A 17,607-nucleotide genomic window follows, 5' to 3' on the forward strand; every position below is an offset into this window, starting at 1 on the left:
CCAAATATGGAACCTTTCTGGTCAAAACCCTTCTTCAGCCAACAAAAATCGATGAAAACATTAATACGCTTGGTTGAGAAAATTCAAAAGTCGTTAATCTAATGTTTAAGTAATGTATTTATGTTTTCATTGGGGTTTTTTCTTGTTGTTGCTGGCTGAAGAAGGGTTTTGAGTCCAAAACATCTCGTGTTATATTGATTTTCGTTTATTACTTTTTACAATCCACAGCATCCAGTAGCTTTGTATTCAATAAAAATCCGTAACTCCATAAACCATGGACTTCTTTAAGGTCACATGTACAATATTATTGGGATCTCCAGTGTCATCTTAATTGACGGCTATTCGAAGGAAACGTTTTTTGTCCTAAATGAAAAATAAATGATTTATGTGCTGATCTTCTTCTTCTTCTTCTTCTTCTTCTTCTTCTTCTTCTTCTTCTTCTTCTTTTTCGTAATCATCATCATCATCATCATCATCATCATCATCATCATCATCATCATCATCACCATTATCATCATCATCATCATCATCATCATCATCATCATCATCATCATCATCATCATCATCATATACAAGATTATTTACTATTTTGAGTCTCGTCTCAATCGACTTTTGTTCATTTTTTAAGGAAACGTTTTCTGTCATAATTGAAAAAAAAAGTGTTTTTTCAATGATGGTCTGAATTGCTGATTTTCCAAACTATCTTCAAATCCGATTCTTTTCATCTTTGGATGAAAGTGATAGGAGTCGTGATGACCCATACATTAACTGGTTTGAAGATGTATTTGATATGTGACCCCTGACCTCCACACGGTATAATGGCCGAGTCATTTACATGGTGACCCTTGAATGAATATTCCCAAATCGAAATGTGAGACTGGGATGAAATGGGGGGGGGGGGGGGGGGGTGGAGGGGGGGGGTTATTCTGGAGAATGGACTAAGTTTGTTGACGAAAGAAAATAATATGCAAAATATAATTTCTTATAAATAAATAAGTTAAATAAATAAGTTCCCTTTATTCATCCCTATTGGGAAATTTATCTTCAAGATATATTCCAAGAGAAGACTGGGATAACCGAGGCGTCAACCTCAGTGCAGATCCTTGCTCAAGGCAACACAACGCGGCGGATAGTCGAACTCGGTACCTTTCGGGTACGAATCAAAGACCATACCGCTGAGCCACGCTGTCCCAATATATGATGATTTTCATAAATAAATAAATGAATATATTAATAAATAAATGTGAACGTTTAAATAGAGAATTGTCAACGTTACCACGCTAAAATATGTGTATATTTCATGACTCGTTGCATTCTATAATTATAATTGTCATCAACTTGTCTCCAGATTGTTTTAGGAACCAAATAAAGACGTAACATCGCCTTTTGTATCTTATCTCATCTATTTTGTTCTAGGTAAAATAAAGATCGAGATACACAAGGAGTCATCCGCAATGCAGCGTTGTAAATAAAGCCTAATAAATAACGTTCGTTCTCAATAATATAAAAAAAGAGATGCCCTTAGCGGGATTGAACTAGGATCTCTGGGATGAAAGACCAATATTTTATCCACTCACTCAGCCACCTCCTGTATTCCAGTGTCTTCCTCAAGACATTTGTACCAAAACCCCACATCTCAGGCACTGACCTGACTAACTCCCCCCCCCCCCCCCCCCCGCATCGCCCCCCGGTACATCCCATACGTTGACTAACCCCCCAATCATCCATATCTCTCTCTCTCTCTCTCTCTCTCTCTCTCCCCTCTCTCTCTCTCTCTCTGTCTCTGTCTCTCTCTCTGTCTCTCTCACACACACACACACACACACACGCACACACACACACAGTACAACTGTTCCTAACGTAGCCTACATTTTATATAATGATTGTGTACAAACGCACTACATCACCTTGTATCCATCTCAAAAGGGTTAATTTCTATCATTATCATAGCCTGTTGTTCGATAATAAAACGCATTTTCTCATTTGTGCCCAACCATCCCAAAATGTTTTATGTTGGGATGAAATGTTGGCTCGAAATTAATTGGAAAAGTCCCTCCATTGCCAGCATTATAGATTTTTTATATTTCACCAAAAAGAATCCATTCTATTTTTAACATAACCCAGAAATTTTACTGGAGTTCTACACTGTCGACTAATAATTTGAAAATAAAAATGGGTTTATTAGAGACAGTACTAAACAATGGACATTTCAGCTGTAAACCCTTTGTCAGCAAACCATTAAATAGAGAAGCGTTAAAAACATACACAATTTATTTTATATGTCAAAGTTCATCAATGTTATTCTTTTGTTTTATTTTGTATTATTTATTTTTTAAATTTTATTTTATTATTTTCATTCTTAATTTTGTTTTTCTTTGTTTTAAACGCCCTGGCACCATTTTGACAACACGTTAGGACAAAAAATCAAATGGTAAAATATCTTTGGACTATTTGGACGGATTCCACATGGACATTTATTGCCTTTGGATGTGTGACCTCTGACCTCATCATGGTTATATGGCAGGCTGATTTTCACAACATGATTTGTTTTGTCAATGTCCACGGATAGAGAAACCTGCCTGTAATATCACGTGACAGGTTCAAACATGGAATCCCCAAGTACGAAAAACGGACAATAGCAATTTCTAACTATCCTTTCGATAGGACGTTAGTATATCTCAAAGTACTTGCCGTCAGATTTAACCCACCCAGCTACCCAAACATTGCTGGTTTGACAGAAGGGGGGTGTCCAAAAATTCTCATTCGTGAAGCCAGTGCTCTACCAACTGAGCCATAAAGACCAACACTTGTTATTCCAACACTTAGGTACATTATTGAACCTCCCTCAGGCATCAGACACAATAACTGTCCAACTCTGGAATAAATACCTATTATAATTTTTGGCCAGAAAATGTCTTCAAATGTCGATCGATGAAAATGACCTTCATCTTGGTGAAATTTCTCAAACCTGAGACTTTACGGAATATTTCTCAAGTCCCATGTTTGAGAGTGTTTTTTAATCAAAATAAGGGTCATTTTAATTCATTGATATTAATTTGAAGGACGAATTTTCTGGCCAAAATATTTAATTTGTTATTTTCCACAATGCGACAGAATTGTAATCAGCACGTTTTGTTGTTACTATAGACCTTCCATTCACCAGTGAGTTGTTATAAATAAGCTGGCGCACGGACGCTAGTTTGGCAAAGAATATTGAGAGCACAACTACCAGTTTAACGCCATCGATTTTCCCTTTGTCAAATTAATCTAAAGTTTACTTTTCGACATCCACTTTCCCGATCTAACTCGACCTGTCGACAGCTTTTATCCCGTCTATCGGGGTATCGCGTGATGCATCAACGTTGTAACTATTTTGTCGTTAGATGAAGAATGGTATTGAACCCAGAACGTTCAGTGTTTGATATATGTCACTCACAGTTTCAAAAAAGGAGTATAACGGGCTTAGTCGTTCCAGTAAATGTGCGTTTCGATTTAAGAAATAGGACATTTGAGTTGTTTCAATAGTGCGAGATGACATCACACTCCACAATAACCTATGGACATCCAATGGTATGAGATGACATCATTCTCCACAATTACCTATAGATATTCTATGGCCATTACCGAGCAGTCGATTATCTTTTTTCCAGTTGCTGCCCCCAGATTCCCTATCCTAATGTTACTAAAGTAACCTTTTCCTCGTCCAATATAGCAAAACTTAATTTGTTTAGACGACACTAAACGCCATTCTTCACGTTCAAGGGCCATTACCGAGCAGTCGATTATCTTTTTTTCCCAGTTGTTGCCTCCACATTTCCTATCCTAATGTTACTAAAGTAACCTTTTCCTAGTCCAGTATAGCAAAACTTACTTTGGTTTGATGACTCCTATATTGTGTGTATTCGGCAATTTTATTGTTTTGGGGACAATTTGCATTCCATCGATTATTTTACCAGTTAACTGCCAAATTCTGGAAATACATGAATTAAAAATTTGGCCAGAAAACTCGTCCTTCAAATATCGATCGATTTAAATGACCCTCATCTTGGCAAAACTCTCAAACCTGGAACAAAGCAAGACCTCGCGAGGTCCCATGTTTGAGAGTTTTAGCCAAGATGAGGGTCATTTAAATCGATCGTTTTTGAAGGCCGATTTTTTCTGACCAAATCTTTAAATACGTGTTTTCCAAGAGTACGGCAGTTAGCTAGTTAGAACACAAAAGCTATGCTTGTCGGCGTCTCATTAAGTACAGAAAGTTATTTTGTTTTGACGCGTCCCGCCCATTGCGTACTCGCCCAGTTTTGACTTGCCAGACAATTTGACCAGTATCGATTATTCAAACTGACAAACGCTGTGCTTGGCGACTCCAGACAAAGGGAGAAAACTTAGGGAGTTATAAATCTCACATGTAGTAAATTATTCAAATCTGATTGACATGACAATGACCTTTACCTATTATAAAATGACTAAAGACCATTTTATGTTTTGGCCAGAAAAAGTTCACGTCAAATATCGATAGAGTTGGGTATACCCTCTTTCCTCCCCCTCCTCTTCTCCCCCTCCTCTCCCCCTCCTCCCCCCCCCCTTCACTCCCCCTCCTCTGTTGACTTATTGATCTTATAATTCGTTCATCAATCTAATGAGTTAATTCCCTTATGGTCTGTGAGCTCTCCTCGTTTGAAAAATAAAAAAGGAGGCTACCAGTGATCCCTCAGTTTGTTTTGTTCCTTCCAAAAGAGAAACAGTATTTGTTCAGTCTTTCTACTTTTATGTAAAATAAAATTACCACCATCGAACTGAAACATGGCCTCAAAATCCTCTCCCTCTCCTCTTCCTCTCCTCTCGAGTTTAAGGACTTTTGACAAGTTGAGAATTTCCTGTTGGAATTTCTTAACAAACATGTTACATCAAAATGTTACATCGAACATAACCTGACCAGAACAAACAAAAGCCGATGTTTTGTCATTTCAAGATAGTTTTATCTCTCTTGTTTTCATATTATATTATTTTAAAAGCCAAGTTTCCCAACGGATATCGGCGGGCAATAAATTGTCTTGACTTCTCTATTTTCTTTCTTGTATTCAATGTGGCCGGTTGGCAAAGGCATGATTTGTTCTATACTTTTTCATCTCCCCCTCCTCTCCCCCTCCTCTCACTCTCCTTCCCCCCCCCTCTCACTTCCCTTCCCCCTCCTCTCCCCTCCTCTCCCCTCCTCTCCCCTCCTTCCCCCTCCTCTCCCCTTCCTTCCCCCTCCTCTCACTCCCCTTCCCCCTCCTCTTACTCCCCTTCCCCCTCTTCCCCCCCCTACTCTCCCCCTCCTCTCCCCCTCCTCTCCCCCTCCTCCTCTCACTCACCTTCCGCCTCCCCCTCCTCTCCCCCCTCCTCTCCCAACGGAAGCTTGTCTTGACTTCTCTATTTTCTTCCTTGTATTGAATATGACCGGTTAGCAAAGGCATGGCTTGTTCTATACGTAACGAGCAAAATGTAACTTGAGTGAAATGACAATAGTGGAACTGTGTGGCAGCAGCCTCTTATGGTTCACACTATTATGTTATGACGATCGACCCAATCAGCAAAGTCCGGTCCGCATTCGTGCACCGTCGCAAACCCGCCTGGTAGCATCGACACAACACACCTTTCGACTAGATGCTCTGCCGTCTCGGGTTCTTGCCCCCTCGTGGATCTTTACCTTGCAGTGGTGAGGGGGCTTGAGCCACACGGGAGGGCAAAGGTGTAAATCCCGGTCGACCGTCACGAGACCATCCCGGGTATCGAGCCAACGAGCCACATGAGCTGCTCGCCCCGGTGTGTGACTAAATTTGATCCAACCCGGTGCCAGAATAGCAGCCCTATCCCGGGCGCCACACTATTATCTACAACTGTGTGGCGTAATGTTTGTTGCACACATATGTAATGGCTTATGACCGTATAGTGGGTTTTTGATAGATGTTAATGATATTCCTTTGCATTGTGTTGTAGATGTTAATAATGACTAAACAGTTCGAGGGCCGATGATGATAATTGAATGTACAATATCAAGACATTGAAATAAAAGTCCAGATTCCAAGTTTCATTTCTTACTACTTTATTTGTTATGATAAATCCAAAAACCAAATCAAATAGCATGGTCATGATTCAATCAGTTTCATAAATTCCAAATCCGTAAAATGAATCCAATTATAAAGTCATTTTGTCTAAGTAACCATTTTCAATATACGTGGAATATTTCTAAGTCCATAAAATGCAATCAATGAGGGTGAGCACAAAAAGTTAAAATAGTAGCTCATAGTGAAGTAAAATAGAATCAAAAGGTAGAATGAATATAAGAAACACCCTATTGTATCCCCTATTGTAACTATTCTCACAATTCTTCAAACCACTCCTACTACTGATTTTGACCTCCCACATGAATATTCAAAACCTGCCTCGCAAGAGTGAATCATACACAACTTGCATATTAAATCAACAAGAATTTCCTCGAATATTACTATCAAACCCCTCCTCTTATGACATAAAAGTACTTTGATAAATGACCGCATTTTATGCATAACAACCAAAAATAACTTCAATCTGTTGCTGTCATCCCTTGAGTTTTATACTTATCCCTTGAGTTGCAACGACACTGTTTTATAGACAACAACTGGGAATAAATGCAATCTCCAGCAGCTACCCCCATGGTTCTTTCTAATATTTGTCTTGTTTTATTGCTATGTTTTTAGAAAAGTTCATGCATAAATTTCTTGCATAAGCTTATTGTCTTACAACTGGATATTACGTCATCCTGAAAGATTTTACATTTTGGTTTATCTGTGTTGTAGCTGTGTGGTCTAGTGGTGTGATAACCGCCTTTGCCCTTGGAAAATATTCTTTACTCACATTTTCTCACCGTACTCAGGTGTAATGGAGTAACCGGTAGTGCCGCGCTGAGGACCGGACCGAGGACCGGTCCCACGGTCTTTTAGCTGTGAACCGTGGTCCAGTCCCAAAGAGGAAGACCGCCGGCGGTCCTCACTTCTTATCACCTTTCAACGGTCTCGCGCCATACTACTTCCCCAGCGATTCGTTGCCTCGGTCCTTTGCTTATCTTCCACCAATCACCACCCATCCCACTTAATTAATCGCACCCACCCCCCTTTGCCATACACTAAACGACACAGACGACCATAGAGGCAGACGACCACCTCCCTCCACTCCGCAAACCGCCCTTTCGTGTGTGAGATGGGGGGAACAGGAGGCGCACGCCTTGGACGATTCCATTATACGGGGTAAATTTCAAAATTTACTACACCATAATGATCGCAATGACAATGATCTATGATGAAGGCATGACCCCTCTTCTCTAATGGGTTATTGTTTGAAATGTATGTGACTACTAAAGATGTGTGTGTGTGTGTGTGTGTGTGTGTGTGTGTCGAACCTAGCAAGTTGCAAGTCTGATTTTTTGTTTTCTTTTGTCCATCTCTTGTCGCCACTCCTTTCTATCGCATTGTTGTCATTTAAAATAATACAATAATATTAAAATTTCGTTTGGTGTTTTAACTAATCAAGTAATATGAGTTTCATTAGTTTCTTCCGTCCAAAAAAACCAGTTATAACGTCTGTATTTTTAAAAGGTCCAATAGAATATTTGGGGACCCCGATAGCTCAGTTGATAGAGCACTCTCTTTATACGCAAAGGGCCAGAGATCGATCCCGGGTGCAGTCGATTTTTTTCTGAATCCCTGTCTACTCAGCAATGAATGGGTAGCTGAGTTTGTTAGATCTGGCGAAAAGTCACCATCGACCCCTCTTATCACCTCATCCACCCCCTCTTATTATAACTTCACGTCTCTCTCTTACTCTTCAATGCTCGCTGCCCTCTAATGTGTGTGTGTGGGGGGGGGGGGGGGGGGTAGGAGTTGCGTGTGTGTATCAACGCCACGAACAACTCGATCAACGCCTTGGGCGATGCCATTATCTCCGTTAATGGGGATAAATTTCAAATTTTATTAAATTATCGAAGTAACAATGAAGTACGGTGAGCAAATAAAGAAGGCATCACCCCTCTTCTCTAATTAGGTTACAATTTGAAATGAGTGTGACTACTCCGTGTGTTTTACTCCTGTAGGCCACGGTTTTCATCGTGTAGCGGTCTTTAACGGTTCAAGAATGAACGGACCGGTCTAGAGACCGGTCCTTGCGGTCTTCATTTCCCAAGGACCGTAGGACCGTGGTCCTTAAGCTTGCCAAGGACCGCCCCGCACTAGTAACCGGCCATTGGCAGCGTTGTCTCGGTCGGAAAGTAAATGTAATATCGCCTACCAGGCCGGGGACTCGTTGTCAAACGCTTTGATCACGTATGTGGATATTACGCTATAGAAATACTCAAAAGTCTCAGTCTTTCACTCTCTCATTCTATCTCTCATTCTATCTCTCCCATTTTATCTCTCTCCCATTCTCTCTTTCATTCTCTCTCTCATTCGCTCTCTCATTCTCTCTCTCTCTCTCTCTCTCTCTCTCCCTCTCTCTCTCTCTCTCTTTCTCATTCTTATCTTATCTTATTAAAGGGTTAATAGGAATTATCCTTTAAATTCCTTATACAATAGTTTATAATTACAGAATCTCGTATAGCTTGTATTGTATCATTTACTGACAGTTTTACACAACTTTCAATGTCAGGAAAAATGTATCAATCGAAAATACAATCATAGAATACAGGTAATTTCTTTGTCCGTGTGAATATATATATATATATATATAATATATATATATATATATATATATATATATATATATATATATATATATATATATATATGTATATGTGTTTTCGTTTGTTTGTACACCTTTTTTGTTTTAATACCAGCTCACCATTTTCCACTTCAAAGATCATAGGTGTTCTGTAGGGGGTTATAGTGAAGGATAAAGGAAGAATTGGATCCCAAAAACTGGGTTTTGAGACAGCTTCGAATTCTCCTACACTCCCCCTCCCCCCCCCCCCCCCCCCCCCCCCCCCCCCCCCCCCCCCCCCCCCGAGACGTGAGAACCAATATTTTACATCCAGCGCTCCATTCCCTCTTCATCCACTCACCTCCTCCTATCATAATTTTGATTCTTACCAAGGGACACAACTTCAAATATCCTTATAAATTTTTATCCCACAAGAGATTTTAATCTGATTACGTTCAGTTTTATTTTTGTTGTGTTTTTTTTTTTTTGGTTTCTTTTTGTTTGTTTTGGGTTTGTTTCTTTATTTTGTTCGGCCATAAATACGACTGTAACAGTCGACATCGTCGTCGTCATCGTCGTCGTCGTCATCATCATCATCATCATAATCATCATCATCATCATCATCATCATCATCATCATCGTCATCAGAGATCGTGGTGTTATATTGTGAGTGAGCGCGTGTGTGCATGTGTGCATGTCTATGTGTGTGTGTATGCGTGTGTCTATGTGTGTGCGTGTTTGTGGATGTCTGTGTGACTATGTATGTGCATGTGTATGTGTGTCTATGTGTGTGTTTGTGTATGTGTATGTGTGTCTATGTATGGGTGTATATATGTGTCTGTCTGTGTGTCTATGTGTGTGTGTGTCTGTGTGTGTATGTGTGTGTGTGTGTGTGTGTGTGTGTGGGCATCAAGTTTGTCTAAATGTCAAAGCTATAACAAGATACATTATGTTTCCTCGTCTTAGGCCTGGATAAATTCTGTGCCTCAAATCGTATTTTTAGCAACGAATATAAAACTGAAGGTAACATTTGGTTCATAATGTGATGGATAAACACAATGTCAATCAGAAACTCAAATTGCGTGAGGTTTTTAAAAAAATAATTTTAGTTCAAAATCTATTTTTAGGATCCAATTAATTCCGACTTAACACCGTTTTCAGACGATGAGGCACAAATAATATCATAAAGAGTCAAAATAATTTTAGGTCATGTAAATCGTTTGAATGACTAGTTTTCTGGCCAAATTTTAAAATACACATCTTCCTGGATTAATGTAGTGACCTGGTTTCAGATTAATTCTCAGCGCACTATTTATCATATCATATCATGTGCCATTCTATATATTGTTTCACTTTCTAGCCCTATTTTCCATCCAACGTTTATATTATTTTGTTCTCTGCGCCCCATCTATCATCTAACTTTTATATTGTTGTCTGACCCTCAGGAGACACCGGGTCATTTCCGTCAAGATCTCCAGATAAATCGCAGTTTTGATTTAGTGACATCGTCCCATAAATATATCGATTTTTTCCTCTTGTTCGATTACTTTCTAGGCTTTGTCCCGTCTTCTCCAATAGAATTCGTATATCAAATCATAACCCATGAAGTACCCATCAGCGAGAGTCATTTGTTTTCTTTTCTTTTCGTGAATAGAACAGTAAAGTTTGCTGCCCCAAACGTAAACAATAACAAGTTGCTAGTGATTTCCGTTAGGGACCGGAATAATTTACGCACAATATAGGTCTCCCAATTTTGTAGTTTGAGTTGTAGGCAATACACTTTCAGTATTGAAAATATGTTTACATAAAATCTAACAGTTGCAGAAATAATAATATAAGGCTAAATTATTATGAAAATCAGGCTCCGAATAATTCTCGTTTTGTTCACACCAGCGCAATAATTTGCTCTGGTCTAAAAATAGATAGACTGTAACTTTTGATAAATTTTAGAAAATTTTACCTTTTGTTCCATAAAATATCCATATCTAGACATTATTTGATGCATGATCGAGTATTTATGAATATGTGTTTCTTTTGCCACCTAACAGCCAAATTTTAAAGGTTATTTTTTTCTATTATTTACATTGGAACGTGGGCTGTCAAGACAGGAACATGTGGTTTGCCACGTGCTTCTCGACCTTTGTTTACGTTTGGGGCACCTAACTTTACTGCTCTATAAAGGGCTTTCCTTATCAGGACTTATGCGAGACAGCTCGGGTGCCTGACATATAAATAGATCTAGATAGGAAGAATATATATAGTGTGATATTGTAAGTGGATGGATGGAAGGATGGGTGGGTGGATTCATAGATAGATAGATAGATAGATAGATAGATAGATAGATAGATAGATAGATAGATAAATAGATAGATAGATAGATAGATAGATAGATAGATAGATAGATAAATAGATAGAGAGACAGATAGATAGAGATAGATAGATAGTGAGAAAGACATACAGGTAGATAAATAGATAGAAGGACATATAGACAAATAGATTTACTGATGGCGGTAGATAGGCTGATTGAGTGATAGATGGATAGACAAATGGAGGGAAAGGAAGGAACGAGCGATTTTTGGATAAGATGCATTACAGAATGAAATATCCAAGCCAATAATGGCCAGTCCAGTATTGACCACTCTGTCTAACGAAGGAATTGTCCTACTGACCTTCAAGTATAAATGACCAATAAACGCTTTCCAATCGTCTTTTATGGATTTCTGGCCCCGTTATCTCCAACGCTATTGGCTTACTATGTCCATTGGGAAGTGAATAAATCACTCACCTTTGAACTCAATGGCGTAGGGTCAAATCCAGACTGCGCATCTCCAGTTTAATATTCAGAATAGAAGCCCATCGTGTCAAAACGGTGTTATGTCGGGTGGTTGATAATATGCCAGGAATTGATAGTATAGCCAATAATGTTAGGCTTGCGTTGAGTTTTTGTTGTTGGTGTTGTTGTTGTTGTTGTTGATTTATTGAACAGAATGAATGAGAACTTCAGAGCGCTCAACACAAAGATTTCATTGTTTTTGGATCGGTTTAATGTAATATGACATTTTATCACCACGTCCATACCGTTTCTAGACTACGAGTTACATGTTAACCCTTTCCAAACCAACTACATTTTAACCCTCTTCTTACCAACTGTAGGTTACTTTTAACCCTTTCCTTATCAACTGGTTACATTTCAACTCTCTTCTTACCAACTATAGGTTACATTTTAATTCTTTCCATACCAACTGTAAGAAAATAGTCGATACGAACATGTTTCCTATTCAGATTCATGATATGAAATATAATAACATATGAAAGAAAATCTTTGTCTTATTCCCAAGGGTATAATTCTGTTTTGTAAAACTTGTTTTGATTGAGCTTGTTTGTTTTGAATTTGAGTTTAAAAATTCATGTGAGTTGTATGGGTCTGACATTTCAGTCAAAACGTTGAAATTGCCCGTGAGGTGAGAGTAAAGTGGCGGTGTCATTCTTCTTGACATGAATATCAATCCATGTCTAAAACGTTCTTGCTGAACTCACCCAGATTCGGACAGAATAATGGACTTATATGACTTTTAATAGAAGAGGCTGTCTCGCATCAATCTCAGGAGAAACGGAATAGCTGTCTAAACTCTTCGTCAAAGCAATTTTATTCTTTGTCCTCTCTCCACCCACCTCCTCCGACCCCCGCCCCAACTCTCCCCTCATCCCCCACCCCTTTCACCAAACTAATTTTATACCTTTCAAGCTGGAACGACAAGGTTGTATGATCTATATTTCCCGTGTCGATAACAAATTGAATTTTCTGTGGCTTTGTTTGGCGAAATCACGGTAATAGCTGTTTTCACAAGGGCTATTGTGTACGAGAGATTGTATTAGCCAATGTGGTGAAGATCGTACGTGAGCACATTGCAATAGCTGTGCTGTTGTGCTCTAAAAAACACGTATTCAAAATTTTGGCCAGAATGCTCGTCCTTCAAATATCGATGGATTAAAATACCGCTCATCTTGTCAAAAACTTTTAAACCAGGGACTTCCGTATGTTGAAAGCCTTTGGCAAAAACTTGTTTTTTCAAGAAGGGCGGTATGTAGACCCAATTAGTTTACCCATGAATACAGAAATATATTGAAATTATAAAATGTATGAAATAATAAAACAGAACTCTTTTTAAACGTGCTCAAAGTTATTTATCCATCCTCAGCGGCAATTTGTCCCTTTCGTGTCTATCAAGAGAAATGACAGATACACACAGTGAGAATCAGGGTCTATACTGCCGTACTCTGGGGAAAAAAAAACATACTTAAAAATTTGGCCAGAAAACTCGTCCTTCAACTATCGATCGATTTAAATGACCCTCATCTTGTCAAAAAAAACTCAAACCTAGGACGCAAAGTCCCAGGTTTGAGTGTTTTTTTTTGACAAGATGAGGGTCATTTAAATCGATCGATAGTTGAAGGACGAGTTTTTTGGCCAAATTTTTAAATATGGGGTTTTCAAGAGTACGGCAGTATAGTCTGTTTCAAAATGCACGATCACACATTTCTATCTGTTTCTCTCAAACTGTGTTGTCACGAATTATTGCATAGTCTTAAATTTTACTAGGCCAAACCAAACCTGAATATGAATAATGTAGCTTTTATAATTGTCGCACAAGTGCTTATGCCTATGACGTTTTGAGGTGTTTTCATTTTTACCACCCAGAACATTAGAATGTTACAGTAGCACACACAACAACACTATGAGGACTATTTTCAGGCAGGGGCGTCGTGTGGACACAGAGTAGAATCCTTGACCCCGCCATCTAAATTTCCAAACAAAACAAACCAAGGTACACCATTCCTACCCCTCTTTTTCTCGCACAATATTGTGAGTGATTATTTTTTTATATAAAAAAGAAAGAGGGTGGAAGACGAATTTAATATTGTGCGACGCTCTGCAGTTTACCTGTTTGTTGTGATGAATATCTCTCACTTCCGCCCACAAATCCCGTGATTAACAAACGTGTAGTGTGTGATTATGTCGCTAAACGATTTGAAACACATTCTTTAGATATATGCACATTTAGACGTACAGACTTTTCTTACGCGGTCAGACGGATTTCCACAAATTGTGGATAATTGACCAAAACTCATGAAAACTGAGCGTGTAAACGAGGAATTTCAATCTCGTCCCACGGATGGATATCCGCCCAAGTTCCTGATATCAGGAGCCGTCTGATATTTTCCTGTCGTCGTGTTGACGGATCATCGCTCTTCAAACTACTGTTGTCCCAAATCCGACACGGAGCAGTTATTTGTACGTCTAAACGGAACTTCTCTCGTCGAATCTGTCGATCCACGGTGACCCACATTCATAATCAAAAAGGCAGGAAATATTATGATTGGTTAATGTTTAATAACGCTCGAATCAGCAATTGGTGTGTCGCGTGTAGTGTGTAGTGTGTAGAATGTTGTGTGAAGAGTGTGGTATGTAGTGTATAGTGTATATTATGTAGTGTATAGTCACCGACACCACAACGCTATTGATAAAACTCACTTGGGAATCAAAACAATTATTTCTGCTGGAACGCAAGCTGGTAGGTTGACACCAAGATATGGATTCTATTTCGGTAGACTAATTACATTTCCATATCTTCTACTATTCGTTTCCTTTTGTTTTATTAGACAAACACATCCGTTCCGGAAAGGTTAATGTCAGTAACACCGCGAGGCCAAAGTGTAGCCAGATTTTATGATAGAAGGAATGCTGTTGACCTCCTCAATTCTCTGTTATTATTTTAGACATGTATCTCTAACTTCAGTCGTTCTCAAGATATTAGAACACATTTTATTTCATACTATCATGAAACACTACAACAAACACAGCATAGTAGTCGACCACCGTGCTGGCTTCAGGAAAAAACGGTCATGCGAGACACAAGTAATCAATACAATAGAAGACATTTCAAAATCACTAAACAACAAAAAACAAACTGATCGCCTGGTCTTCTCTAAAGATTTCGACGCTGTACCACACAAACGATTACTATTGAAATTCGAGCAAAGCGGTATTCGGAAATTTGGGCAAGGAATCATTAGAACATAGAAGTGTGGAGAGCCCGGTATGGCCGAGACCACTCGGGCACCGTGTTGGATCTCCATTAGTCACACGTCAGGGAGAGTTTCGTTCAAGGCGCCCGCTATGTGGTCTTGTGGTATAACACTCGCTTTCGGATCGGAAGGTCCTGGATTCGAGCCTCGCTCGGCGCATAGTTGAGTCCTAGGAGAAGGCTCTTTACTCACATTCTCTCACCGTACTCAGGTGTAAAATGAGTACCTGATCTTAACAGCGTTGTCTCTGTCCGAAAAAAATGTAATATCGCCTAACAGGCGTCATGTCCCGTCCTAAATGTTAAATGTTGCTTTTGGCCAGGTACCCCTTGTAAAGCGCTTTGAGCACGTTTAGTGGATATAAAAGATAAAAGCTCAACTCTTCTATAGGCCCGACATCCGGGATGGTCTCTTGACGGTCAACCGGAAATACTCCTTTGCCCTCCGATATGCCTCAAGCTCCCCCACCAACGACAAGGTAGGAGAACCATGAGGGAGCATTTTCAACAACAACAATACCAAAATCAATAACAATAACACAACATCATGCCATATCTCTGAATAACTAACTACCCATTCTCCACCAATGATTTTGTTGTTTTTTTATTCACAGAATCTCTACCGTAAGCTATGACGTATTCCAAGGACACTGAAATGTGAGATGGACACTTGTTTAGTTAACTATGTAATGTCGACACCGAAAAGTTTTAATCATCATCTCCTCTACCTCATGCCGATGCCTTTGTCTGAGTGATGTCACGTGACCAATGGATATGCGCTGTTTTATTTCTTTAGTCACTACCATGATAACCTCTCTGATTTCAACGGCCACAACGGTATCGGATAGTAATCGATTACATACACTGGAAACATCTTCGATGGATTTTAGAAAAGTAAGTGCCTATTTAAAACTAGATCATTTATATAGCGCAATATCCACTAAACGTGTTCAATGTGCTTTACAATGAATTTCTAGCCAGCAGCAACACTAATCATACAGGACGACATTACATTTCTTTTGCGGACATAGCGCAGTTAACGGCCAGGTACTCATTTTACACCTGAGCACTGTAAGAGAATGTGAGTAAAGAGACTTTTCCAAGGACGCAACTATGCGCCGCTCAGAGCGGGTCTCGAGCCATGGATCCTCCGATTCGAAGGCGAATGGCATACCACTAGACCAGATAGCCGCAAGCATTCGTCTACCATCGTCCAAAGCGAGATTTAAACCCAAGACCTCTTAGAATGAGTGCGCTGCCTCATTCATTTAATCATCTGGTTTCCTTAGACATAAAACAAGAGATAAAGAATACGTTAAGAACACAGGCCGGTGGTCTACAGAGCGAAGTTGCTTTGCGCCGCCTTATATTTTTCAAAGAATTTTATATCCTGAGAATAAAGCTTCCTTTAAAAGTATTTTTTTTTTTTGCAATTTTAAAAATATTTTAGCCCTTAATGCTTTTCGTCAACAGCTGCGTGTTTTGCTCTAGCCTATCGTTCCTTTACTAATTTGTGCACACCCTCCTCTGGTTTGTTTCAACCGTCTTATTCACATAACACAAACCTATCTCTCGTCACTTCGCAAAATTGTGCTTCAGCACTAATCTCCATTTTCTATCATCTACAGCAAATCTTTGAGCTCAGGGGAGATCCCAATATAAAGGAAGACGTCAAAAATGACAGATTGCTAAGGGTTAAGCAATCAATTTAACAGCACAAGGTGAAAGTCATCTGGATGAGAGACAAAAAAGAGTTAAAATACGATACAGGAACTTGTTTGTTTTAACTTGAGCTTTCATATAGTGCGATATCCACTAAATGTACTCAAAGCGCTTTACAAGGGGTCCCTGACCAACAGCAACACACAACACATAGACCGGGACATGACACCTGTCAGGCTATATTGCAATTTGTTTCCGACAGAGACAACGCTGTTAACGGTCAGGTACTCATTTTACACCTGTGTACGGTGAATGTGAGTAAAGAGCAATTTCCAAGGACTCAACTATGCGTCCTCAAACCCAGGACCTTCCGATCCAAAAACGAGTGTCATACCAATAGGTCACATAGCTTCACGTGACTTGGACAAGAATAGATACCACGTGACTTGGACAAGGAGAGATTGTATAAAATATTTTATTTGGTCGTCGGGTCTTATGACAGACCGTTACAAACCAATCTCTTCCAAAAGCCAATGGAGAGGCTCTATTTAGACAGGAAATGGATGGATTTCCAATTTACACTGTGTCACGTGACGTTCTCCAGAGAATAAAGGTCGTGGATAAAGGTCACCCATGGTTCCGAGCGTGTCAGATTGAACTGTTGTAGAGTAGTAGGGATTGAGTGTGGAATTCATTTCATCCAAAACTGTGGGAAACTCGAGGGGTTCAAGTGGTTTAGAAATTGTGTGGGATTTTAATAACGCCATCACAGATCAATTGCATGGGGGTTTATATTATTTAAAGTCCTTCATAGCCAAAAGGCCCATGGAGACGGAGTTTATCCCGCTTCCTATGACGTGAAACGGACAAAAATAATTGTTTGTTACCCTTTGGATACGAACTATTCTATCGCAAAGTACTTTCCACCAGATCTAACATACCCAGCTACACAATCACTGCCGGGTGGACAAGGGGGTCAGAAGAAAAATCTCGACTCCAACGCGGATTGATCTCGGTCCCGTTGATTGTGGAGCTAGTGCTCTAACAATTGAGCTATCGGGATCCCAAAAAGGCCCAGTCGGGATTCAAACATATTTTGGAAGTTCTTTTTCGCCTTGACATATTCGCCTCAAAATTATTTATTAAAATC

At 39.5% G+C, this 17,607-nt stretch overlaps 1 protein-coding gene across 2 annotated transcripts in view; it reads left to right on the top strand.

Annotated features, from left to right (window-relative positions):
- LOC144968207 (uncharacterized) overlaps positions 1-17,607 on the top strand; it is an 85,039-nt gene that overhangs the window by 41,959 nt on the left and 25,473 nt on the right. Inside the window, exons 1-2 of one of the 2 annotated variants that reach the window (XM_078906327.1) lie at positions 13,723-14,282; positions 15,410-15,689. In XM_078906327.1, coding sequence (XP_078762453.1) covers positions 15,564-15,689 — 126 coding nt within the window. In that variant the 5' untranslated portion in view covers positions 13,723-14,282; positions 15,410-15,563. Of the gene's footprint in view, positions 1-13,722; positions 14,283-15,409; positions 15,690-17,607 lie in introns of those variants that run through there. The other variant, XM_078906326.1, reaches the window with a different exon arrangement.

This window comes from Berghia stephanieae, chromosome 3 (assembly GCF_034508935.2).
Source record: "Berghia stephanieae isolate SIO BIC M18660-M18661 chromosome 3, UCSD_Bste_1.3, whole genome shotgun sequence".
Taxonomy (NCBI): Eukaryota; Metazoa; Mollusca; class Gastropoda; order Nudibranchia; family Aeolidiidae; genus Berghia; species Berghia stephanieae.